The following is a 25,086-nucleotide window of genomic DNA, read 5'->3' as shown; positions in this document are numbered from 1 at the left end:
AAAGATTTCCAGAAGAGAGGAAGGATATGAGCCATTTGCTACTGAACATTACGTCTGATGACTGCAGTCATTTCCGAGAAAATAACCGGCTCGTTTGGCCCCTTTCTAAGTGTCGGAAATTCGAAACATTGCCCATTGATGGACAATGGTTCTTAATGCAAAAAAGAGGAAACACGAGCTCTCAATCAAATTAAACTAGCCACTCACAGCAGTTTAATAGCAGCACCTATAAACCCAAAAGCCGTTTGTTGGATCTTACTGGCCAGTTGTCAACAACATGGGACAAGGGGTAGGACCCAAATGCAGGACGCCAAGGCAGTGACATGATGTCGAGTTGTCTGAAATTCACCGTCTAAATTCAGTGTTAAGAAGGCAGGGTTCCCTCAGGTCAGAAAACAAACACCCAACCAATCCAGTTACGCTTTCTTAGTCACGTGACGTCACATACTAAGAAAGCGTAACTGGATTGGCTGGGTGTTGGGTTCTGCAGTAACTCTGCCTTCTTAAATATGAATTTAGACGGTGAATTTCAGAAAGCGAATTGTAGCCAGTTGAATTTCAGATAGCGAATTCTAGCCAGTTGAATCTCAGGAGTCTGAAAATATTGCGTTTAAATGTAAATGTTGAATTTTTTTTTAGATATGGTGAATTTGTTATCACTTTGAAATAACAATGTGAATTTTACAACATGAAAATTTCAGTGGCATTTTTAATTCGAATCCTGGAGGCACATATTTACTTTCATTGTTTTAGTCCAGGCAGAGGTCATAGACAGGTAGGCAGTCCAATAAAGGGAAAGGAACAACAACACATGGCAAAAAGCAAGTTCCAAAAACGAAAACGAGGTTGGATAGCTACCAGGCAAAAAGCCAGACTTAACTAGCTTTGGATGTGGTGGCACAGCAACGCTGGCCGTGACAACGAGGCAAATACACAACAAGAACCTTTGTCGACTTACGTGGTCTCATACAACAAACTTGCCACTGGTAACACAACCCACAAGGATAAAATACTGTACATGGCATGATAAGAGCCAATGAGGTGCAGGGCAGTCGCCTCGCCACGGCCTTGACACCAGTGTTGGTTAGGTTAGGTTAGGTTAGGTTAGGTTATATTTTTTCAACATGTAATGAGAAATGTGTTTGTTCAAGATAATATGCATTTTTCTTGAGTTATGGTTGCATTATTTTTTTATTTATCGCTTTGTAATGAATTCCAGATGCATTCATTCTGACTTTCTTTTTTTTTCCTTGATGTTGTTTCTATTAAACGTAATAATGGCGGGCTGTTCAATACAGTGCACAATGATAAGCATAAGCGTAAGGGGGTGAGTTACCAAGACGTCATGGGAAAAAAAATGAGTACTAAAGAAATAAAAATCTAAAAATATGAATACAATGAAGAAAATAAGTATTTGAACACCCTGCTAAATTGCAAGTTCTCCCACTGGGAAATCATGGAGGGGTCTGAAATTTTCGTCGTATGTCCACTGTGAGAGAGATAATCTAAAATAAAAATGCCAGAAATCACAGTGTATGATTTTTTTTAATGATTTATTTGTGTGATTCAGCTGCAAATAAGTATTTGAACACCTGTCTATCAGCTCAAATTCTCACCCTCAAGGACCTATTAGTCCACCTTTAAAAGTCCACCTCCACTCCATATATTATCATGAATCAGATACACCTGCGTGAGGTCATTAGCTGCTCAAAGACACTTGTCCACCCCATACAATCCAGTAAGACTCAAACTTGTAACATGGCCAAGACAAAAGAGCTGTCCAAAGACACCAGAGACAAAATAGTACAACTCCACACAGCTGAAAAGGGCTACAGAGAAATTGCCAAGCAGCTTGGTGAAAAAAGGTCCGCTGTTGTAGCAATCATTAGAAAATGGAAGAAGCTAAACATGGCGGTCAATCTCAATCGGAGTGGGGCCCAATGCAAGATATCACCTCGTGGGGTCTCAATGATCCTTAGAAAGGTAAGGAATCAGCCCAGGACTACACGACAGCATTTGGTCAATGACCTCAAAAGAGCTGGGACCACCGTTTCCAAGGTGAGTGTTGGTAATACACTAAGACGATATCATGCATGGCACGGAAGGTTCCCCTGCTTAACCCAGCATATGTCAAGGTTCGTCTTAAGTTTGCCAATGACCATTTGGATGATACAGAGGAGTCATGGGAGAAGGTTTTGTGGTTTTGTGGCTTGAAAGTGTTTTATTAAATCTTTAATTGAAAGTTTTACATTAATACAGACTGCAGCGCAACTTCTAAATCCTTCTTCTAAACCTTTTTTTTCAGTGGTAAGTAATGTGTCTATTACAGGGTCAAACAGCTGCCACCATAAAAACATTTATTAAAAGTACAAGCATTCTTTTAAAAAACATTTTAACAACAAACTTAACAATCATAAAAGTCTGAAAAGAATGCAACTGAATTTAACTGGTATTGTCTCAATGTGAATGACAAATGGAAAGCGTGATGATGTGATTTGTGTAGCTCTTTTTACCTGCCTCATGTCTTGTGGAAAATCAAACACAAAAAGCCAAATTAAATGGGGAGAAAGCACAACTTGAGATATTTTTTTCCCACTTTTTTAAGTTTTAAACCATTTTTTCAGATGTAATTTTTTTTTACAACCATAGAGGTATTTACCGTTAGATAATCCACAGTTATGATTCTTCTTTATCCATTAATTACACATACTCACGTTCATTAATCACATAATTTCTTTGCGACAAATTATAAATTGCTTAACTGAAATGATTTTCCACACTTTTGAGCCAGAATTACAAGAACACATGTACAATGCATTTTGTACAGCAACCCATGGCACTGTTCTCTGAAGGGTGGAAGAAAACAATTTTCATTCATGATTTTCAAGATGAGTGGCTGGCCACAGAGCCCAACCCCATCCAAAGGGGTGGCTTGAAACACGATTTGCAATTGCCTGACAGAAGGGCCCACGCCATAACTTCAGCTCTTCAGTGCAACTCCTGATTGGCCACTGAGCGAGACATTCATACCAGAACCAGCAACATGTGCAATGTTTTGTTTTGATTAATGAAATGAAAAATGTTTTGGAAAGATGTAAATCGTTGGCCTCAGTTCTGAGGATCTGGGTTCAATCCCGGGACTGCTTCTGTGGAGATTGCATGTTCTCTCTTTGCCTGCGTGGGTTTTCTTCGGGCATTCCGGTTTCCTCCCACATCCCATAAAACATGCAACATTAATCGGACACTCTAAATTGTCCCTCAGTGATTATGACTACGACAGTTGTCAGTCTTCATGTGCCCTGCGATTGGCTGGCAACTAGTTCAGGGTGTACACCGTCTCCTGCCCGTTGACAGCTGGGACAGCTGCAGCACTCCCGCGACCCTCGTGAGGATAAGTGACTCAGAAAATGGATGGATGGATGTTGGAAGGAATAATGCGAATACAAGTGTTTTTGTAATGTAATGTAACAGTCAGACACAGTCACTATATATTGTTTGGATGAATGTGTTTGTATTTTTTTCCTCTAACTATAATTGTGTGTCCTTTGTCACTTGCAGACATCGTCCTGAACTTTCGGACGACCTTTGTGAGCACATCAGGTCAGGTGGTGTACGACGCCCGCTCTATCTGCGTTCACTACGTCACCACTTGGCTCTTTGTGGACCTTATCGCTGCGCTACCCTTTGACCTCCTCTATGCCTTCAACGTCAGTGTGGTGAGTAATGACTCCCACGTGATTCCTGACCTGAGAACTCTAACAAGACATAAAGAGTAACGTGTTCCACCAATGAGTGAACCTGGGCATTTCTTTGCCGGACTGAAAGTACCCAGAAGGCAAAATCTGTTTGATTTTCAGTATGCAGTAAAGGTCTTTATCTGTTATTATTCTTATTATCATTTCAAACAATCTTCACGGGTTATTATGATTTATATCAAGTAAAAGTGGATTTAAAAGTCAACTAAACGGTAAAGCACTAAGGCAGACTTCTCGGAACCAGTAGGGTGTTTAATTCTTCTGAGTCGTATGTTTTGAGGGGACAAAAAGGTGTAAAAGTTATGAAAAAAATCCTCTTGGTTATCCCCTGCAAGTGGCTGGTGAGCAGTTCAGGGCTTGTCCCGTCTCTTCCCCGAAGATTGCTGGGTTAGGCTCCAGCACGCCTGCAACCCTAGTGAGGAGAAGCGGTACAGAAAATGGATGGATGGAAGGATGAACGTTGTAGTTAGAAAACCCCCCCCCCTAAAAAAACTAAAATATGGGAATTGGTAATAATAGTCAAAAGCATATTTTAGAAGAAACTTTTTTTTTTTAACAAGAGCATTAACTTACTAAAGTGGAATCTCAATTTATCAGACTATTAGGGGCAGGGCCATGACGGATCATTGTCTGTTGTAGTGAAGCACTTCTTTTGTGGACATATGCACCCATATTACTGTACAGTACAAAATTGTAATTTTTTTGAGGCCTAAAATGCCCAGTACAGTAATATAAATAAATATAAAACTCTTGAAAATGTTTTAAAAGTTTGAACTTTTATCTTATCTTATCACACTGGTATTTTTGATGGTGATGTTTTATGAACCAACATGAATTAGTGTGTGTCTTCTTCTTCTTCTTCTTCTTCTTTTCCTTTCGGCTTGTCCCGTTAGGGGTCGCCACAGCGTGTCATCTTTTGCCATCTTAGCCTATCTCCTGCATCCTCCTCTCTAACCCCAACTGCCCTCATGCCTTCCCTCACCACATCCATAAACCTTCTCTTTGGTCTTCCTCTCGCTCTTTTGCCTGGGATGAATTAGTGTGTGTCCTAGTTCCAAATCTGTTATACACCAACAATTAGAACTAAAAAGTGTTACTGTGCCAAAAAAAAACCAAAAAAAAACATGTAACAGCAAATGTGTCCCAGTTTCTCCGTATATTGTGCTACAAAACATGTAAACAGTGCCTAGTTGTGGAACTGTCAACAGGGTCAACACCGGTTTAAGTGACTACTGGAAATTGTTTTTGTACACATACTGTCCAGATGGTTCGTTATTTCTGATATCTTTTAAAATGGGTGTAGCGAATATTGGTTTGGGAAAAAGTTGAGTTAGTTTAGGAGAAAAGAATAAGATGAAGTTTGTTACTTCCAGTTTAATGTGATATTAAGTTTAAGCATTAAACTCAAAAGATCTATCTATCTATCTATCTATCTATCTATCTATCTATCTATCTATCTATCTATCTATCTATCTATCTATCTATCTATCTATCTATCTATCTATCTATCTATCTATCTATCTATCTATCTATCTATCTATCTATCTATCTATCTATCTAAAAAAAGAGGCCCCTGTCTCTTTTTATGTGTAAAAGGTTCGTACAAAGTGACAAAAAACCTCTGTCTCATAACCTGAAGGAACAGGAATTATATGAGTTCTCAACCAATGGTCCTCAGTCAAACCCAAACACACACAATTGAGTCAGGAAATGCATTTTTATAGAATACAGTGATAGGGCACATGGGGAACAAACCACTGGAAAGCAAAACAAAGGAGAGATGAACATTGGTAAATCAGATTCAACTTGAGGTATGAGGGTAGAATGAACATGCAGTGAAAGACAATACATGGAGCTAGGTATTTCTGTTCTTGTTAATTTAGACCCCAATATGCACCATGCTGTACTCTAGTAGACAGTTAGTAGGACTTACGTTGCTTGGAACAATATTTGGGCACAAGGAACAGGTGGATTTGGCAGGAAAATAAGGAAGGGGGTGGAGTAAAAGAGTTCCAAGCGCAGGGCCGGGTGTCGCCGTTGGCAAGACGCTCAGAGCAGACATGCGCCACTCACTTCCCTCTCAATGGAGCTTTCCCCATAAAGTGCCCAGGCACTCAAAAGAGTAACTCAGGATGCTGGCAGCGTGCAGCATGGAAAGGTCTGATGTGTCACGGCCACCTCGTGGTGAGAGGTCGGTCCTCCTAGTTAGGCCAGTCTTTGGCAAGGTGATCAAATGAGCTTGAGATTGTAACAAAGCGGGGCTCCGGCCTTCCCCATTTCCCCAAAGCCAAATGTGAGATAAACTTGCCTTTTAATGACTTTTTCATCCGAGGATTTACAGCTTTGCATTTTGACACGCATATCCTCCTTAATCCCTGTTTCAATAGTCTGTGCTTGTTGAGAACGCGGTAATATTTGCAATGTGGCATTTGTGTTGCGCAGGGTGAACTGTCTCATCTGGTTCAGTGGACAAACAGATTTGACATCACACGTTTAAATGATCAGAAATGAGTGGCACTGTTTTGATGGTAAATACTGGGAGTGTGCATGCCCCTCTACATACTGTAGTTACTACTCTTTTTTTCTGATGTAAATTGCAAATTTGAATAATTAATTGCAACATGTCTCCTGCAGTATTTTGGAGTACACCTGTTGAAGACCGTGCGTCTGCTACGCCTCCTGCGGCTGCTGCAGAAGTTGGAGCGTTACTCGCAATACAGTGCCGTGGTCCTCACGCTGCTCATGTCCATGTTTGCTCTGCTGGCCCACTGGATGGCCTGCGTATGGTACTTCATCGGACGAAGGGAGATTGAGAGTCCTGGATCCTGGGACATCGGTCAGTTGTCCTCAGAGAGTCGGAGCATTAGTTTATCTTGCTTGTCTCAAAAATCTGGACACAAGCGCTTGACATTCACATACTGTAGGTTATTTGGTTTCAGCTCTTTATACAAAAAGATCTAGGTCAGTGGTTCAATTAGTTACACCAAGTATTGCCTAAAAAAATACTCTCCAGATCACACCATCATGACCAGCATTTCCCTCTCATACAAGTACAGAGTATGTTTCTCATTACCATGACAAGCATGACAGAGCTAAGCCATGAAATAAAACGAGCTGGGCTAACATACCCACTTTCAATTATGACTATGATTACTTTTGAATTCAGAAGTCAAGGATTATAATTTCACTATTGTTCATGTTACTGGAGGAAGAGGTTCAGTAACAAAAAAGTAAGACTCATTGAAGTTGACACATCATTTGATTTCTTGGGCTACGTAAAATAATATCATTGTTATGAGCAAGACCTGGCCACTGCCAAGAGGGGCATGGCCAGACCGCCGCTCTGGGCGTTCCCACCTCTGAGACCCGTCACAGCTGTTTCACATTCGGACTGTAATTAGACTCATTTAAGTTGGGGTTTTTGTCACTGGCATTTGGTAGTTCGTTGAGTATGCTCCACCGCATCCTACTCTGCCTCAGCGTTTTTGTGCCTCTGCGTTGTTGGACTGCTACACCATGTTTGGTCTTGCTTTGGAATAAAACCACGCTCAACACCATACCTTCGTCTCGGAGTCCTGCATTTGGGTCCACCCCCACACCGCTGGTATCTAACAATCATGGGCTAGATCTGGCCCCCAGGCCACCGGTGGTTTATCTTAAGCAGCACAAGAAAGAAAGTACAGTGTGCAGCATCGCTTCTACGATTTGACTAATTCTGCAAGCAGAGCATCATTACACTGGCAGATATTTCTTTTTTCTTTCTTTCAAGTGCTTTATGAATTGGATTTTTTTTTCCTCACTGGTTTTTCCCACACTGTCCAGTGAATACCCTCTTCTCCTTCTTGGCACCTCATATTTTTAACAACTGGGCTACTGGATATGTAATTATTTTTAAGCAGAGCACTTTAGTGGTTGGTGTCATCCGCAGTTCAGACACAGTGTTCCAAAGGTCCGGAGATGTGACATTCAGTTGCTGTTTTCAGCATGGATTCATAGCAGGCGAGAACCCCATCGAGCTGTTATTTGCCCCTCCCCTTCACATAAATGCACATGCACAAACGCACCATCCATCCACCCGTTTTCCGAGCTGCTTATCCTATCCCAGCTATCATTGGGCAGGAGGCAGGAGGAACCCCAAATTCTCAGAGTCTCCTTGACAATGTTAACGTTTTACCCTGTTTGACCCCAGACACAAACTTGACGACTGCAGGTAAATACAGTTAGGTGTACGTATCTCATTAAGTAATCTCTAAAACCCCCCCAATTATATGTAAGTTGTGACGCAATTATTTAAACTGCTTTAATTTTCATATAATTGGCAAGGGCATTGCAGATAAACAATGAAAGAAAACAAATCACCACAAAGCCTTCACTTATGAAAGAGAGCTTGCTCTGACATTTTTATAGATATGAAGAGGAGTTTATTTGGTGAATTAAGGAAAAGTCTATAGATACACACGAACAAATGACATCCTAATTTATATTAGTGGGTATTCATGGGGTTTTAATGTAATTTATGTGCAAGAGTAACTTCTACAATTTTTTTCTCTCGGAATTTTTCAACTCATTCACCTTCAGGCGACCATGCCCCCAAGCGGAAAACAAAAGAGAACTAGCTTCAACACCTTGGACTACAGATTTAAAAGGACGCTTTCACATCGCACAAGCATGCAGCAACACCAGCGACACCCATCACACCTCTGACTTCTGTGTGGACCGTTCATGAACAGGGCGCGAGACAAATTTTAAAACTACAAACATAAAAAAAAAAAAACAGTGGACCCAGACCTTTTGTCCCCATCACGAGGGCGCGAAAGAGAAAGCAAAAGAGAGACCATAAGTAGGAGGCCGGCATGCTAGAACGCGCCTTTATGTGCATGAGATCGATGTATCTGACACACCTGAATCAAGTGACGAGATGGATGATAGGCTGATGCCTTTTTTTTGCAAGTGTGGGGGGTACGCCGTCACGCGATGGAGCAAAACTGCCCGATAATGACACATTGAGCAATCCTGATTTGAGGGGTGTTGAGTAATTCAAGAAAACTGGGGGCTCTTTTAGTTTGCAGAAGTACAGCAGGCCAAATTGAACAATCTCAACAAAGTACACACTTGTATTTAATGAGGTTGATAAGTCACCAGGGAACTATTGGTTTAGCTTCACTTAAAATACATCTGAACTGAGAGAGATGACACGATATCACATGTAACACACAATCAGGGTTTCATGAAAACAAAGTGCAACAAAAATATAATGGAAGAGATAAATAAGGCACAAATTCAATGAACTATTGCTGTTACAGTGAAGAAAATAAGTATTTGAACACAGACGGGACCAGGATTGAACCCGGGACCTCAGAACTTTGAGGCGCCTTACAGCTGTTACATCATGCCGCCTATATATACAGTAAAGAAAATAAGTATTTGAACACCCTGCGATATTCCAAGTTCTCCCACTGAGAAATCATGGAGTGATCTGAAATTTTCATCATAGGTGCATGTCCACTGTGAGAGAGATAATCTAAAAAGAAAAATCCATAAATCACAATGTATGATTTTTTTAGCGATTTGTGTGATTCAGCTGCTCTCTCCTAAGATGAGCAGAATCAATACATAGTTAATAATGAGAAAAGGTTTCATTCAACTGTTTCGTCTGATTTTTTTTTTCTTGTCTTTCAAAAATGTTTAACGAGTCACTGATGCTGTAGTGGTACACATGCCAGCGTGGGATCAATTCCCACTCAGTGATGGAGTCGATATCTACCCTGTACCTGACTGTCGCCCAGTTCAGGGTGTAGTCTGCCTTTCGCCCGAAGATAGCTGGGATAGGCTCCAGCTTTCCCGCAACCCTTGTGAGGATAAGCGGCTTGGATAATGACATGACAAAAATGGTTATCGATAGACTCTCGCTAAATGTTGTACATATGCATTAGCTACGCTTCAGTCCAGTTAGTTCATAAATTTGGTGTGTAAATATGATGAGACCATTGAAGTTGTTTTATGGTTTCAGTTATAACAGTCCTCTGGGGAAAACTATAACTACAATGTGGCCCACGACAAAAATCAGTTTGACACCCCTGTTCTAAATATTCAGTAGATACTAGTAGCATACAAAACACATATTGTGTCACTCCTTTTACTCTTGCTTAATTTTGTGATAAACCCAGTGAATACTGGCAGGGGGAAAAAAGATTTTGTGTGGCCATATTATTTTGGATAAATCTGATGACTATTCAACAATGATGTGAGCGCAAGGGTACTGAAATAAATGGGTAAGTCAGAAGAGTCCTCTGATTTATTCTTGAGTAAATTACAAGATGTGCCCTTTTTCTATCTTGAGCCCCAGGCCCCCTAACGTTTGTACACAATCCTGCAACCAATTGCAGCATACAGCCGATGTAGTATTGCGATAAGTAAAGTAACACAAATCTTGTAATGCTAGTGCAAACTGTATAATCTGTTTCTGCACATCTGTGCTTATTGGCCAATATATTTTGGCACTCACGAGGCAGTGAGGAACAATTGCACTTTTATTGATGTAAGCATATGAAGAAATTGACCCCCCCACCACACACACACACACACACACACACACACACACACACACACACACACAACGACAGGTGCGGGCAAGACACCAGTCAATATGTCCTGAACAGTCACAGTGGCACAACAAAATAAAAAACTATTCAAATGTCCAGCGCCACAAAGCATGCCGGGAGCGGTTCCTGCCTCCCAGCGATGATACACCACCCCCACCCCACCATCTTTCCAGTTTGCTGTCCTCTGCAACTGTAGTATCCAATGTGTAATCCCTCTTTGTTGCAATGTTGCCGTGGCTGGTGCTGAGGTGTGGTAGCAGTTCTGCTTCTGTGCCAACAACTTGTCGCCAGTGTCATCAGCATAGATGCAGTGTCCAAAACGTTGTCGCAGGCCCCCTCAAGTGCTTACCAGCTCAGCTGCTTGTATGACCGAAGGTCTGAGAGGATCGGCAGTGCCTTGCCCTCCAACATGAGGGGAAATTGGACCACCGTGCCTTCCGCTGACCACACACTGAACCGTGCTCCCATGTGGACGTGGATGAGGTACATATCTGGTGGGGTTTCCCCATTGTAATGTGGCAGCTTAGTCATCACTCAGACTCGGCCTCTCCATGACTTCTGTTGGAACCCGCACGCTGCCTGCCATGCTGTGCTCTTGGCATTGGGGGGTGTTGCTTGTCACCTCTTCAATGTGCCCCGTTTGGCTATGATCTTGGCATGGGGGTTGCTTGTCACCTCTCTGGTTGTGCTCTTGGCGTTGGGGGTTGCTTGTGACCTCTTCAAGAAAACCCCTAGTTGATCACTTCCGCTCGGCATTCTTCATGGCACTCGCCCTCCCGTCACGGCTAACCTCTTCCATTATGGTTGATGTGCAACATTGTCTTCCTCTATCTTTAACCGTAAGATGAATTCTTTGATCTCCTGAATTGTGGTTGCCATCTGTCATGGTCCTGCCGGTCCTAGCCCTGGCAGTGAAGGTCCCCTGCACACCTGCGCCTCATCAGGGATAATTAACCCCAGTATATATAGGACCCAGCAGACATCTGGCTTTGCCAGATCATTGCCATCCATGCCTCGTTCCCACACTTCCTTGTTCCTGATCCTGAAGCCCTGTGTACGGACCTCCACCTGTCCTACGACCAACCCCGTAAGCTTGACGCTCTTGATACTGCTGCTCTCTCTGACTGACTCTCCGGCTTACAACCTTAGAATGAAAACCTTCCTTTAACTGCCTCCCTATCTACCGAGTCGTGCATTTTGGGCCACACTAGAGTTCTTGTTATGACACCATCCTACAATCTCACTTCGTACACCAATGTGGCGCTCACGAGCCAGTGAGGAACAATTGCACTTTTATTGTTCTAAGCAGTAGGACAAGCTAGTGCCCTGGTTCCCTGCCCCAAGTCCCGCTGCAATGAATTTTTAAAGACTAGCTGGGATCAGCCTAGCTGAAGTTAATACCCTGAAGCTAACTGTTGTGGTCATCAACAATCATCTTCTTTTTCATACTCTGACTCACGTAGATGTATGAAGACTAGTCACTGTGATTTGATGGGCACCATCGCACTCACAAATCTGCACAATCGAGCACAAAAAATCACGTGTAAAATTTGTTACGAATAGAAATACATGGACATTCTCAACGCACATGAAAACCAATCCAGTGCAGTGAACCACAGCCTGACTTTTTTTTTTTTAAAGCACACTGGTTTCCTGTTAGTTTAGTTGACTCCGCCCTTCTCTGGCTCTTAAAGGTCTACACTCATAATTCCAAACACCGTCCACCCACCAGCGCTTAAGATAGCAATACAGTCTGGGCAACGTAGAAGCAAAGAGAGTTAGACATGCTGCTTGTGTTTACGCTCGATAATAATCGTAAAAGTAAAAAAAAAAAAAAAAAATACTGTAGCTTTAATGAATGTCAGGGTATGTTAATAATAGAAGAAAAAGTGGTCAAACTGGACAAGGTTTTCTCTTTTTTGAGTAAAAAAAAAGGTCTGGTCTGAAGCCAAAGTAGAAATTACAGGATGAGATGGTGTATAATGTTAAAATTCCACCTTGGCACAGCCCGATTAATGATGTAAGCACAGACAATGCAGTGCATAAAATATTTTAAATAATAAATAGCTAATCTTGTATTTTATATATAGGAGACAACATAATACTCACCTTAAAACTGTTTGGGAGCATCATTCAGCTTTTAACAGCATTGCTAAACATATTCTGCAAGAAATAATTCTGTTTTACACAAGAAAAACAGACACGGATATCATTGTGGGTTAAGAAAAAAAATGAAACAAAGTTGCATGCGACCTTTCAAATTTATAGTTCATAGTTGGCTTGGTTTAGTTTGCAATGTGTTTTTTTTTTTTTGTTTGACATTTTCATTGTAAGTTTGCAAAAACAAATCTGTTCTTAAAAATATTCTGATGGGAATGTGAATGCTGTAATCTGAATCTTTGAATGAGCAATGTAGTTTCAATGGATGACACTGATCTGACCACTGATGTTGCTCACAGTGGTCAAAGCGGGCACTCACGGGCTTCGTGTGTTTGCGCAGATGTAAAAAATCAGAGGAAACATTGGTTTTGACATTAGTTTACTTGTTTATTTCATAAACATTGGTAACAAAAGAAGCCTGATCCTAAACAATTAGTATTCACCCGGAAACAGGAAATGCAAGTTAACCGTACTGAGCATGTTCCAAAGTGATGCCAAAAGCACATGTTCTAAGCTGCTTCACACACTGCGAGCGCATTTACTTCGAAAGTCATCAACATCATGAGCCATGTCAAAGGAAATTCAGTTACACTGAAAACATTTCTTGGATATAAAACAGATAATGTTTCAGTATCTAACTATAATAAGTATAGGATTGTGATTTATTTTGACTTTATCTAAGTTCTAACATTAGACTAGTCAGTCCATATATCTAAATGCGATCGATCATTGTCTCCCGTGGTACTGCATTATCTTGAAGTTGAAAACTTTTCCCCTCTACATGCTTTAGGAAGATATAGATCATCTACTGCTAGCTTTCATAATGGATTGACAATAGATAGCGCCATAAATTACGCTTGATTATAACATACATCATGAGGAAATAAATGGTTTGATGTGAATTCTTAGTTTTGAAATTCAATGTCTATTGAGCTCTTTAAAAATGTCTGTCTCAGTGCAGTGTCAATAAATTATGATTATGGTGTAAGGTAACAAGTACATACTCGGGTAAAACAACTCAGTAAGTTATTTTAAGGTTTTGAGATTCCATCCCTAATCACACCTGCAACTATATCTGTGGGCATGACTGGTGGACCACACCCGTAACTATATCTGCGAGCATGACTGACCACACCCGTAGATTTTTCAAATGTGAGTGACTGATGAAGACTGTCTGCTCCAGAGGGTTAGGCGAAAGTCCTTTTTCTAAATTGTCCAATTGGAAAACAAGATGGCAAACATATGTGATTAAGGCCATAGTCAGATTTAAGGTCGAAACATTGTTGTGAAGTAGTAAAGTATATTAATTGACTAGTCAGCCAGACGTACCCTTTGCACTTCACTGAGGCATTTCCACTATTTTTGGCAATAGTGCTCTATTTTCTGTCTATTTTCATCACAGTCTTCTAAGATTAATTTGTTTTCCCGACTGTGCGCAAGAACTGAGTACAGAAGATGCTGGTTGTCTTCCATTATTGTTTCTTAGCATCTAATTTCTGATGTTTTGAATGCACTGTGCCATCAATATTTATAGCCCAGGTGTGATCCCCATAAACATTCTAAAATAGATACTGTAATGAAAAATATATCTGATATTATTCACTTCAATGTCTATACAAAAAAAAATGTGAGCGGAGAGCGCATCATTCCTGCTCAAAGTTGCAGAAGTGTCATTCTATGATATCCAAGTGGTCGCCATATTGGCTGCGTCCTCCGTCCGTGATGTCACCCGGACATTCGCAAATGAAAACACACGGTGCACCCGAACTATGGGAGACAAATGCGCCCTGTCTGACACGGAAGCTCTTTTCGAAAAAGAGAACACCACACAACCGAGTGAAGTCGCCGGGGCAATATTACACTATCGTTTTGAGCCCTCAGGGCAATATTACGCTATTGTTTCGAGCCATATTCAGATGATATGCGATCACGGCCAAACCTCATCCTCATATAAGGAAGAGGTGGAGCCGAGGCATGCTGCTTTTAGGGGTATGTTCAAAGCCGCCATAGTTTGTTGAACACCGTCGAGCCGGGGCGCATTACTGCCTACCTGTTATTTGGAACCCACGAAGCTTTCGTCCTCTGCACCCGTGCAACCCATTTTTCACAACGAAACGGGTCTCTTGCAAACTTATGAAGGCTAAATCCATTCTCCCGAGTGTTCAAGCAATGTCCAGCAATACAATGAGCCGGCATTTTGGTTAACACGAAGGAACAACGAGGTACCTTCCCGCAGGTAAAACTAATGGAAACAAACAAGTCCACTAGCCTCTGTCCTGTACGTCACTTCCTGCTTCTTCTCGAAAACAAATCCCTCGAAAGGATTTTCAGGGCGGGAGTTCCAAAAAGCTGCATACGTCAAAATCATGTTTTGTGGTGGGGGAAAAAAAACAAACGGGACCATAATGGCTGTGGGTTTTTCATTAATAATATACCAAAAATCATCCATTTCATGACACTCTACCTTTAAATCCAATATTGCCTTTTCACTTGCAAATATAAAGCACCTGATATCAACTAGCAGCCTAAAGTGTCTCTCTCCAGTCAAGGGTCTTTGAGACTTGGTTCAGCAAATTAGCTCAATTCATCAGAACGTGCCTATTCATCGATTTCAACATCTATTTTTCCTGAAATAGAAACTGCAACTATTTCTTCCATACCACAGCACTCAAGGATAGCTCAGTTACAACAAGATAAATTATCACTTAAATGTACTGTACCTCAATTAGGTGAATGAGCCCTTTATCTGACGCAGAATCGCTTTCAAGTGAACCTCGTTATGAGGTCCAATATCTCACAGCCAATCAAAGAAAAAAAGCCAATATTAACAGTTCTGTCGCATTTGGACATTTCTCACATAAGAATTGAACCTCTTGAAATGACTTGTTCAATCTTCACGCCAGTGCCGCTTGTGCACAAAAAAAAAACAAACAAAACAGTTGCTCATTTCTGTAAACGAGTTGCAAATGAAATCATTATGGAAATTTTTCTACTGTTTCCACCATTATCAGTTGCTTATATCATGTTGACCAAATGTATTATAATTTGTCTCTTTTGAACAGTCTCATCTTGAAATGTAGGCATTTGTGCATCGTAAAAGTCCTTAGAAATCAGTTGAACAAGTTGTCATATATCTAGCATATTTCTATATATTTCTGTTTCACTTTCCATTTTCCCCATGGGGATCTTGATTTTCCCAAACAAGGGGAAATGTGTAAAGCATTAGATTAACCAATGAGCAACCCGTTTTCTGAAACAGCTCATCACATAAGAGAATATTTGCAGTGATGTTGATGATAATTTGTGGCCCAACAGCAAGAAACCTCAGGTGGACGAAGACTGCACTGTCATTGTTCTACATGTAAAGTTTTTCCCAGACGAGACCAGAATTTTACTCACGTTTCTACATTTCTTTTTGTCTTTGTGCTTTGCTATTTTGTCTTCTATACTGAAATGCATTGACATTGTTTCTCAACAAATTACAGTGCAAACAATGACTGTCTAAATGTGACTCTATTGTCAAATCCCTTGCAATTAATCTTCCACATAAACTTTGTGTGTGTTGAGATTATCAGACCACACGACACACAGTAGGAACAAAACTGTTAAATGCCAGATTCTTCTTAGCGCCACATGTGGGCTTGCTCACAGATAAAAAATAATAATAATAATAATTAAAATTTGAAAAATCCTTCTATGTGAACCAGGGATATAGTACATTGTTGGTGCGGATTTATAACGAATACATATATTATTTTAACAATACAGTACATGTTTTGCTTTTGTATTTAGGCAGGCATGCAGGTCGGCCGGTAGCTAGCTAGCTTGTTAAATAGTTGATAGCTAGATGGATGGATGGATGGACAAGAAAGACAGATCAATAATGACTGACAGAATGATTGAAAATGACAGAGAAAAAGATTGATCGAGTCTTTAGCTAGTGACCTGAGCGCACATATCAATGGGCATCTATATTGTATGATTCTTCCCTCACAAGTCGTGCAGTCAAACTCGGCTGGACTTGTGCGCGTCACGTCCGTTCATTCTCAAGCACTCTCTAAATTATTCATCCCTCTGCCTTTGCTGCTCTCTTCTCGCCCATACTTTGAAACGTCTCCTCGTCGCCGTGTGAGTACTTGTTGGCAGTTACAAGGGATTTGTTGATGGGTGAATGTTGCGCATTCGTGGAAGGTTTTAATGCTAAGTCAGTGTTGGTATTTTTCAGTGGCTTCACCAATTATTTTTCAGTCCAAACACAAAAGAATATTTCATTCTCATTAAAGCAATGTTGTCATGCTTACTCCTACTTTGTATTGGTTATTACATAGCATGAAAAAAATGGTTAACTTGATAAATGACAGATGGTGCGAAGTATTTCATTTCATCAATTAGTGGCCTCTTCTGTAATTAACACCAGACTTCAAATAATTGCTGGGCTTGTTGCCCTCTTGTACAAACAAATGCCCAACTTAAAATTTTCCTCATCAAGAAGCCTATTGAGGGAATGCGGCTACGTCATAAAATAACGTGATTTTTGTTCACGTCGCCATATTGTCGGTCAAACAAAGCATTGTTGAAAGTTAATTCCATTGAGGTGAAACGAAAATATGTCTTATAGCACAACACTCAGAGTTTTGTCCAATACTGTAAAACATTTAGAAGGTGATAATAAACAAAACGAAAATGAGAGACACTTGGCATAGAGGATCCATTTTTAATGCCAAAGTTGATGTTTTTGGCAATAAGAAATTTGTCTGTTAATTGCTTCCCTGTTTTGGACAACTGGATATACACATGTATCTGGTGAATAAGTCGTCGAAATTTACACAGAAGAGTTTCAAAGCGTAGAAAAGTCTGGACGCATACTTTGTTGCTAATGCTTCGTTGCAGAAACTAGATACAGGCCCCATTAAATAATACAATCTCCCGTGATTTGTTCTCAATCAGGATTAAATCCCACATAGTGATGGACCCACTCAGATTTTTTTCAATAGAAATACCAAACTATTATTGGAAAAAAAATTAGGACGGGGACTCGTCTCCTCCATAAACCTCTCTGTGACAGTTTTTTTTATTATTTTTTTTTTTAAAATATGCATTGTTCTCAAATGAGTGAATTTGGCATTATAAATACTTCGTAATAATTTGAGATTGAGAAGAATAATTCCTACCTGAAATAAAATGACCGCCACACAGGCGGGTGTATTTCGTTGGGCACCATCCATACCGTTTAATTGCGAAATCCATCGATCTTTTCTGGTCTTTTCAGCTGTTATTCTGTACAATGATATCTTTGAACAACTGTCAAGTCTATTGTAACAACCAACAGCACGAGTCTCGCCCAATGTGAAAAATCTGCTCCGGTTCAGCTACTCCCGCACAGCCAAGCAGCTTTGTTTGAACGGCAATATGGTGCCGTAAACAAACCGTGACGTCACGTGCATGATCCCTATACTCCTGCAACTACAAAAAAAATGCATTAATAATGTTATTACCTGTAATCGTTAGAATACAATACTTACTAATACAATAAATAGCATCAATAGATTATATTTTCATTAAATATATTCTTATTGTGCAAAACATATTCTGTATCTAATTTTAAACGTTATTGCAGAAATTGTCTGATGAAAGACATTGCAATGTTTAACATCCACTATTTTTGCTGATACGTCATCTATTCCTCTCATAAAGATACTTCTTCCAAGATATAACAATTTCTTCACATTCTCAAACAGTGGCCTCTGCTCTAATTGACGTAATCATAATCAACTTGTGACTAATTGCATTCACCAACATCTCACCCATCGCATTCACGTCAGTTTTCCACTCATTAGGGGCAATATAGTATATTAACAGCTTAATATTAACAGTATAGTATCACTAATATAGTAGTATTATTGGAATCCATAAATACAATGTAAAAATATCATTATTTGTAAGATTTATTATCAGCCTTTTTAAATGATGATGACTGTCAAAAACTGATCTTTTCAAAATACCTACTCACAATATTTTAATGTTATGAGCCCTCCCTTGTCTGATCTTTTACTTTGTGTACAACAAGTTTCAAGTATGCTGATGCTTAAATTATGTGAAGAAAAAAATGGGGTGCCACACTAATAAGTGCACTTTCATCTTATTATTGAATGGGAAAAGCGCCCAAACACAACCAGATGAAAACACTGGCAAGGAACATGGCACAGATGCACTGATATTCCATCACATCATTATGTGGCAGTTTCTTGGCATGAAATACTTGACAATTTAAGATTATGGTCTGTCCTTGATTTCTCCCAAATCTCTATTATTAGGTTGGCTCCATGAGTTGGCCAAGCGTTTGGGGACACCTTACTTCCTGTCACCTCTGGCTGCGCACTTCCCCACCTCGTCTGGCGTCCTACCGGCAAACAGCAGCCAATGGAACATATCGGGGTCAGAGTCGCCGGGTCAAGGCCGCTGGAACTGCACCCAGTATGGAGGGAACATGTCGGCTGGCGAGGGCGCATCTGCGGGAGTTCTGGGTGGAGGCCCGTCCATGCGTAGCAGCTACGTGACATCGCTGTACTTCGCCCTAAGCAGCCTGACCAGCGTGGGCTTCGGGAACGTGTCGGCCAACACGGACTCAGAGAAGATCTTCTCTATCTGCACCATGTTAATTGGGGGTGAGTGGGTGCTTGCTTTTGCCACTCCTATTTGTGGAATAGCTCCGGAGTCATCTGATCATTTCATGCAAAAGCAACCTGGCATTTACCGATATAAAGATTCAGCCCCCCCAAAGCGAGTTTCAAGGAGACAAATTGTGCAGGTGTTCCCAGGTGTCTCAATGACGTGACCATGACATGGTTTTCTCAAATTACCTCTAGGGTCATGAATGTTCACCACGACATCACTCATACTTACAGCTGGCAAAAGAGTCACCCTTCATTGATAATAAAAAAATAAATAAATAAAATAACAAAGCAGGGGTTGCGTGATGTTTCAATGTGTCAAAAGAAAATATTACAACAGGTAAACAGCTTCGAAAGGGATTAAAAAAATGATTTACATTCCAACAAGTAAGCTGAGCTGAAATAGACGCAGTGGAAATTCAGACATTTGCTGAAATCTTACAGTTAACTGATGATTGAGGGAGTGGAGACTCAGTTGACTTTTCTGTTGCCGAGCTTAATGGCACAGATGTGATCTTTTGAAGGTGAAATGGAAAACACTGTATTCTACTTGCAGGTGAGCCATAATGTCTTTTGTCAAATTGCTCAAAAGACAAATTAGGCAAATATTTAGCAAAGCAAATTTATTTGTATGGCACATTTCATACATGAGGTAACTCAATGTGCTTTACATGATTAAAGGCATTTGAAAAAAACAGATAAAACATCTAAAATGGGATAAAAACAATAAAAATGAGAAACAAAATATTTTAAAAAAGACAATTAAAACTGCATACACTGCAAGTAAAATGATCAAAGAGTGGATATATTCTATATAGCATGAGAAAAAAGAAGTTTTCAACCTAGATTTAAAAACATTCACACTTGGGGCTGACCTCACCTCAGTTGGCAACTTATTCCATTTGTGTGCAGCATAACAGCTAAATGCTGCTTCACCATGTTTGCTTTGGACTCTGCGCTCCACTATTTGACCTGAGTCAGTTCATTTCAGAGGTCTACTGGGTTTGTATTCCATAAGGATTTCTTTCATGTATTCAGGACCTAAATCATTTAGTGATTTATAGACCAGTAGCAGAATTTTAAAATCTATTCTAAAGCTGACTGGAAGCCAGTGCAACGACTTTAGGCGTTACATGCTCTGACCGCTTTGTTTCGGTCAGAATGCGAGCTGCAACATTATGAATGAGCTGCAGCTGTTTAATACTCTTTTTGGGGTATCCAGTCAGAAGACCATTACAGTAGTCAAGTCTGTTGTTGTTTTCCTTTCAGCTTGTCCCTTTCAGGAAAGGGCACAGCGTATCATCTCAGATGAACGCAAATATATGTTTGGCACAATTTTTACGCCGGATGGCCTTCCTGACGCAACCCTTCTCAGGGAGTGGAGGCCCCAGTGGGGTACGAACCCACAACCCCTGGTTTACCAAACCAGTGCTCTAACCACTGAGCTACGGGGCCTGAGTAGTCAAGTTATTATAGTAGTCAAGTCTACTTGAGATAAAAGCACGGATGAGCTTCTCCTGGTCTGCTTGACATACACAAGACTTGACTCTAGATATGTTTTTCAGATGGTAGGAGGCAGTTTTTGTGATTGATTTGATATGATTATTGAAAGCCAGGTCGGAATCAATCAGAACACTTGGTCTTTGGTTTTTAAAGAGAGAGAGTCCAGGTGTTTACTAACAGCAATTCTCTTTTATTTATTGCCAAAAACAATTGTCTGTTTTATTGTGATTTAGTTGAAGAAAATTTTGGCTCATCCAGTTATTTAGTTATGTCTGATTTAGACAGTGGCACAATACCTCAATTGAACTGTAGTCATCTGGAGAGACTGCTAAATATAACTGTGTGTCATCTGCATAGCTATGGTAGTCCAAATTAAAGTTTTGAAGAATTTGACCCAAGGGTAGCATATACAGGCTGAACAGAAGAGGTCCAAGACAAACCTGATGAAAAAGGTTCTGTTCTTACTCTGCCCCTTCAAAAGTCTCTCCAAAGCCTATAGCTTTCAGTCCTCTATCCACAATTTATAGGTTGTTCTGGATTATTAATATTATTTATTTTAAGGAAATCATCCTTTTGGGGATCACCTGGTGTCACAACTCCAAACACAACAGCATTTCATCATTGTTTTCAGTTATGGCCAGCAGTACTCACTCACATTCAGCCCCCCAGCACTACTCAAGGCCCATTGCTTACAAACATCATGAAAAGTTTACAGCACACTCACCATTTTTTTGTCTCTGAAAATTTGCTTATTTTGATGATCCCGATGTGTCTCATGCAAGTAAGACCGTGGCTACGTTTGCCTCATATATTTCTGATGGTAAAATGGCAATTAGAGATTTGGGGGTCTGGATGTTGATCCGTTTCTATCCATTTTCTTAACCGCTTATCCTCACGAGGGTCACGGGGAGTGCTGGAGCCTATCCCAGCTGTTAATGGGCAGGAGGCGGGGTACACCTTGAAATGGTTGCACTCCAATTGCAGGGCACATTGAGACAAACAGCCGCACTCACAATCACACCTAGGGGCAATTTAGAGTGTCCAATTAATGTTGCATGTTTTTGGAATGTGGGAGGAAACCAGAGTGCCCGGAGGAAACCCACGCAGGCATGGGGGAACATGCAAACTCCACACAGGCGGGCCTGGGATTGAACCTGGGACCTCAGAACTGTGAGGCCAACGCTTTACCAGCTGATCCACCGTGCTGCCTACGTAGATCCCAGAACTTTAAAAAAACAAACGAAAAAAAATGAGTGCAAACTGTGAAGCTCATGTACATCCACAAAGACATTGTATTTGGAGACTGTCAGGTTTATCGCCTGACTGCTGGACTAATATGAAAATAAAAGGGAGCAAGAACGACATCTTTAATTTGCTCATAGGCAAATTAGGTTTGACTGACCAACTGCACCTCCAAACATAGTTCTGAGTCAGCCTCTCCATTCTTGCTCTCTTTATTGCTCTTTACAGGTCACAAGGTCAGTCGGTACAATGGGGAACAGATCATAATACAAGCACATTCAAGAGAAAGGAATACTTCTTTAAAGTAACACCAGTATCCTAATTCATTTGCTTGAGGTTAGCAGGGCATCTGATTTCAGGCATATTTATTGTGTCCGGCAGTATTTGCTTGAGGCCATCTCCTTCAGGCATGGCTAGGTCACGCACGCTGGGTCATGCATGCCACTCGGAAAGAGAATAATTCAGGGTAAGAATAATTGAGACAAATGCATATTAAAACAAAAATTCTGACAGACAGTGCCTCATCACTGAGTCAGCACTTTGTCACCGATCCATTGAATTACATGGGAATCAGTCTGCTGATCTGTGTATATGGCACATGCAACAGACTCATTGCAAAACACAAATATACCCCCACTGCATCAACAACTTCACAGAGTAACAAGCAAGCCAGTTATCAGTGCTTCTCAGTGCAACCAGCAAAATTTGATGGTCTTTTTACCTTTTGGCCAGGCTGCGTACTCTGGCTATGGACTGAAAGGGGCTCTGGATCTTTGCTCAGTCTAGCTGAAATGTCATCGGTGAAGAAACTTGGTGTGGTAGCACTGGTGTTAACAAAGCAGGGCAAAGCAAGTTTATTTGTATAGCGCATTTCATACACAAGATAACTCTACGTACTTTACATGATTAAAAGCCTTTCAACACAAAGAGATGAAACATTAAAAAGAAAGGGAAAAATAATGAAAAATGAAAATAAAAGTACAATTAAAACAGCATACATTGCAAGAAATATCCCTGAAAAGTGTAAAAACAGTACTCTAAAAAGCATGAGAAAGTTTTTAACCTGGATTTACAAACTTTCACACTTGGGGCTGCTGTGACTTTTGTTGGCAACCTATTCCATTTGTGTGCAGCATAATAGCTAAATGCTGCTTCAATAGGTTTGCTTTGGACTTTGCGCTCCACCATTTGACTTGAGTCTGTTGATCTCAGAGCCCTACTAGGTTCATATTCCATTATCATTTCTTTCATGTATTCAGGTCCTAAACCATTTAATGATTTATAGACCAGTAGTAGAACTTTAAAATCTATTCTAAAGATGACTGGAAGTCAGTGAAAAGACTTTGAAATTTGAGTTATTTGCTATGACCGCTTTGTTTTGGTCAGAACCCGAGCTGCAGCCTTCTAAATGAGTTGCAGCTGTTTAGTGCTCTTTTTGGGGACTCCAGTTAGAAGACCATTACAGTAGTCAAGTTTACTTGAGATAAAAGCATGGATGAGTTTTTCCTTGTCTGCTTGACACATGCAAGCCTTCAGCCTGGATCGGTCGTGGCCCGGGTTAACAACGCCCGCCACCGGCACTGCTAACCTGCAGGGCGTCGGTGGAAATTCAGCTACTGTGGGTCGAAGACAAAGAAGAGGAGAAAACCGGATCCAGCGTCAGAAGAAAAAGAGGAATGCACAGAGCCTACAACTGAGTGTAGGGACTTTGAATGTTGGGACTATGACAGGAAAAGCTCAGGAGTTGGTTGACATGATGATTAGGAGAAAGGTTGATATTCTGTGCATCCAAGAGAGCAGGTGGAAAGGTAGTAAGGCTAGAAGTTTGGGAGCAGGGTTTAAATTATTCTACCACGGAGTAGATGGGAAGAGAAATGGAGTAGGGGTTATTTTAAAGGAAGAGCTGGCTAAGAATGTCTTGGAGGTGAAAAGAGTATCAGATCGAGTGATGAGACTAAAATTTGAAATTGAGGGTGTTATGTATAATGTGGTTAGCGGCTATGCACCACAGGAAGGATGTGACCTCGAGTTGAAAGAGAAATTCTGGAAGGAACTAGATGAAGTAGTTCTGAGCATCCCAGACAGCGAGAGAGTTGTGATTGGTGCAGATTGTAATGGACATATTGGTAAAGGAAACAGGGGCGATGAAGAAGTGATGGGTAAGTACGGCATCCAGGAAAGGAACTTTGAAGGGCAGATGGTGGTGGACTTTGCAAAAAGGATGGAGATGGCTGTAGTGAACACTTATTTCCAAAAGAGGGAGGAACATATAGTGACCTACAAGAGCGGCGGTAGAACCACGCAGGTAGATTATATTTTGTGCAGACGATGTAATCTGAAGGAGGTTACTGACTGTAAAGTAGTGGTAGGGGAGAGTGTAGCTCGACAGCATAGGATGGTAGTATGTAGGATGATTCTGGTGGTGGGTAGGAACATTAAGAAGACAAAGGTAGAGCAGAGAACCATGTGGTGGAAGCTGAGAAAGGAAGAATGTTGTGCGGCCTTCCGGAAAGAGGTGAGACAGGCTCTCGATGGACAACCGAAGCTCCCGGAAGACTGGACGACGACAGCCAAGGTGATCAGAGAGACAGGCAGGAGAGTACTTGGTGTGTCATCTGGTAGGAAAAGGGAGAAGGAGACTTGGTGGTGGAACCCCATAATACAGGGAGTCATACAAGGAAAGAGATTAGCGAAGAAGAAGTGGGATACTGAGAGGACTGAGGAGAGGCGAAAGGAGTACATCGAGATGCGACGTAGGGCAAAGGTAGAGGTGGCAAAGGCTAAACAAGAGGCATATGAAGACATGTACACCAGGTTGGACACGAAAGAAGGAGAAAAGGATCTCTACAGGTTGGCCAGACAGAGGGATAGAGATGGGAAGGATGTGCAGAAGGTTAGGGTGATTAAGGATAGAGATGGAAATGTGTTGACTGGTGCCGGTAGTGTGCTAAATAGATGGAAAGAATACTTTGAGAAGTTGATGAATGAAGAAAATGAGAGAGAAGGAAGAGTTGAAGAGGCAAGAGTGAAGGACCAGGAAGTGGAAATGATTACTAAGGGGGAAGTCAGAAAGGCACTACAAAGGATGAAAAATGGAAAGGCAGTTGGTCCTGATGACATACCGGTAGAGGTATGGAAGCAATTTGGAGAGAT

At 41.0% G+C, this 25,086-nt stretch overlaps 1 protein-coding gene across 1 annotated transcript in view; it reads left to right on the top strand.

The window, feature by feature from the left end:
• The window catches only part of kcnh3 (potassium voltage-gated channel, subfamily H (eag-related), member 3), a 178,410-nt gene that overhangs the window by 109,314 nt on the left and 44,010 nt on the right, over positions 1–25,086 (top strand). Inside the window, exons 6-8 of the mRNA XM_061840886.1 lie at positions 3,559–3,716; positions 6,390–6,591; positions 18,832–19,182. Of these exons, the coding sequence (XP_061696870.1) occupies positions 3,559–3,716; positions 6,390–6,591; positions 18,832–19,182 (711 nt within the window). The remainder of the gene's footprint in view (positions 1–3,558; positions 3,717–6,389; positions 6,592–18,831; positions 19,183–25,086) is intronic.

The sequence above is a fragment of the Syngnathoides biaculeatus genome, chromosome 14 (genome assembly GCF_019802595.1).
Source record: "Syngnathoides biaculeatus isolate LvHL_M chromosome 14, ASM1980259v1, whole genome shotgun sequence".
Classification (NCBI taxonomy): Eukaryota; Metazoa; Chordata; class Actinopteri; order Syngnathiformes; family Syngnathidae; genus Syngnathoides; species Syngnathoides biaculeatus.
The sequence above is the reverse complement of the archived record's forward strand: the minus strand, read 5'-3'. Positions and strand labels throughout refer to the sequence as shown.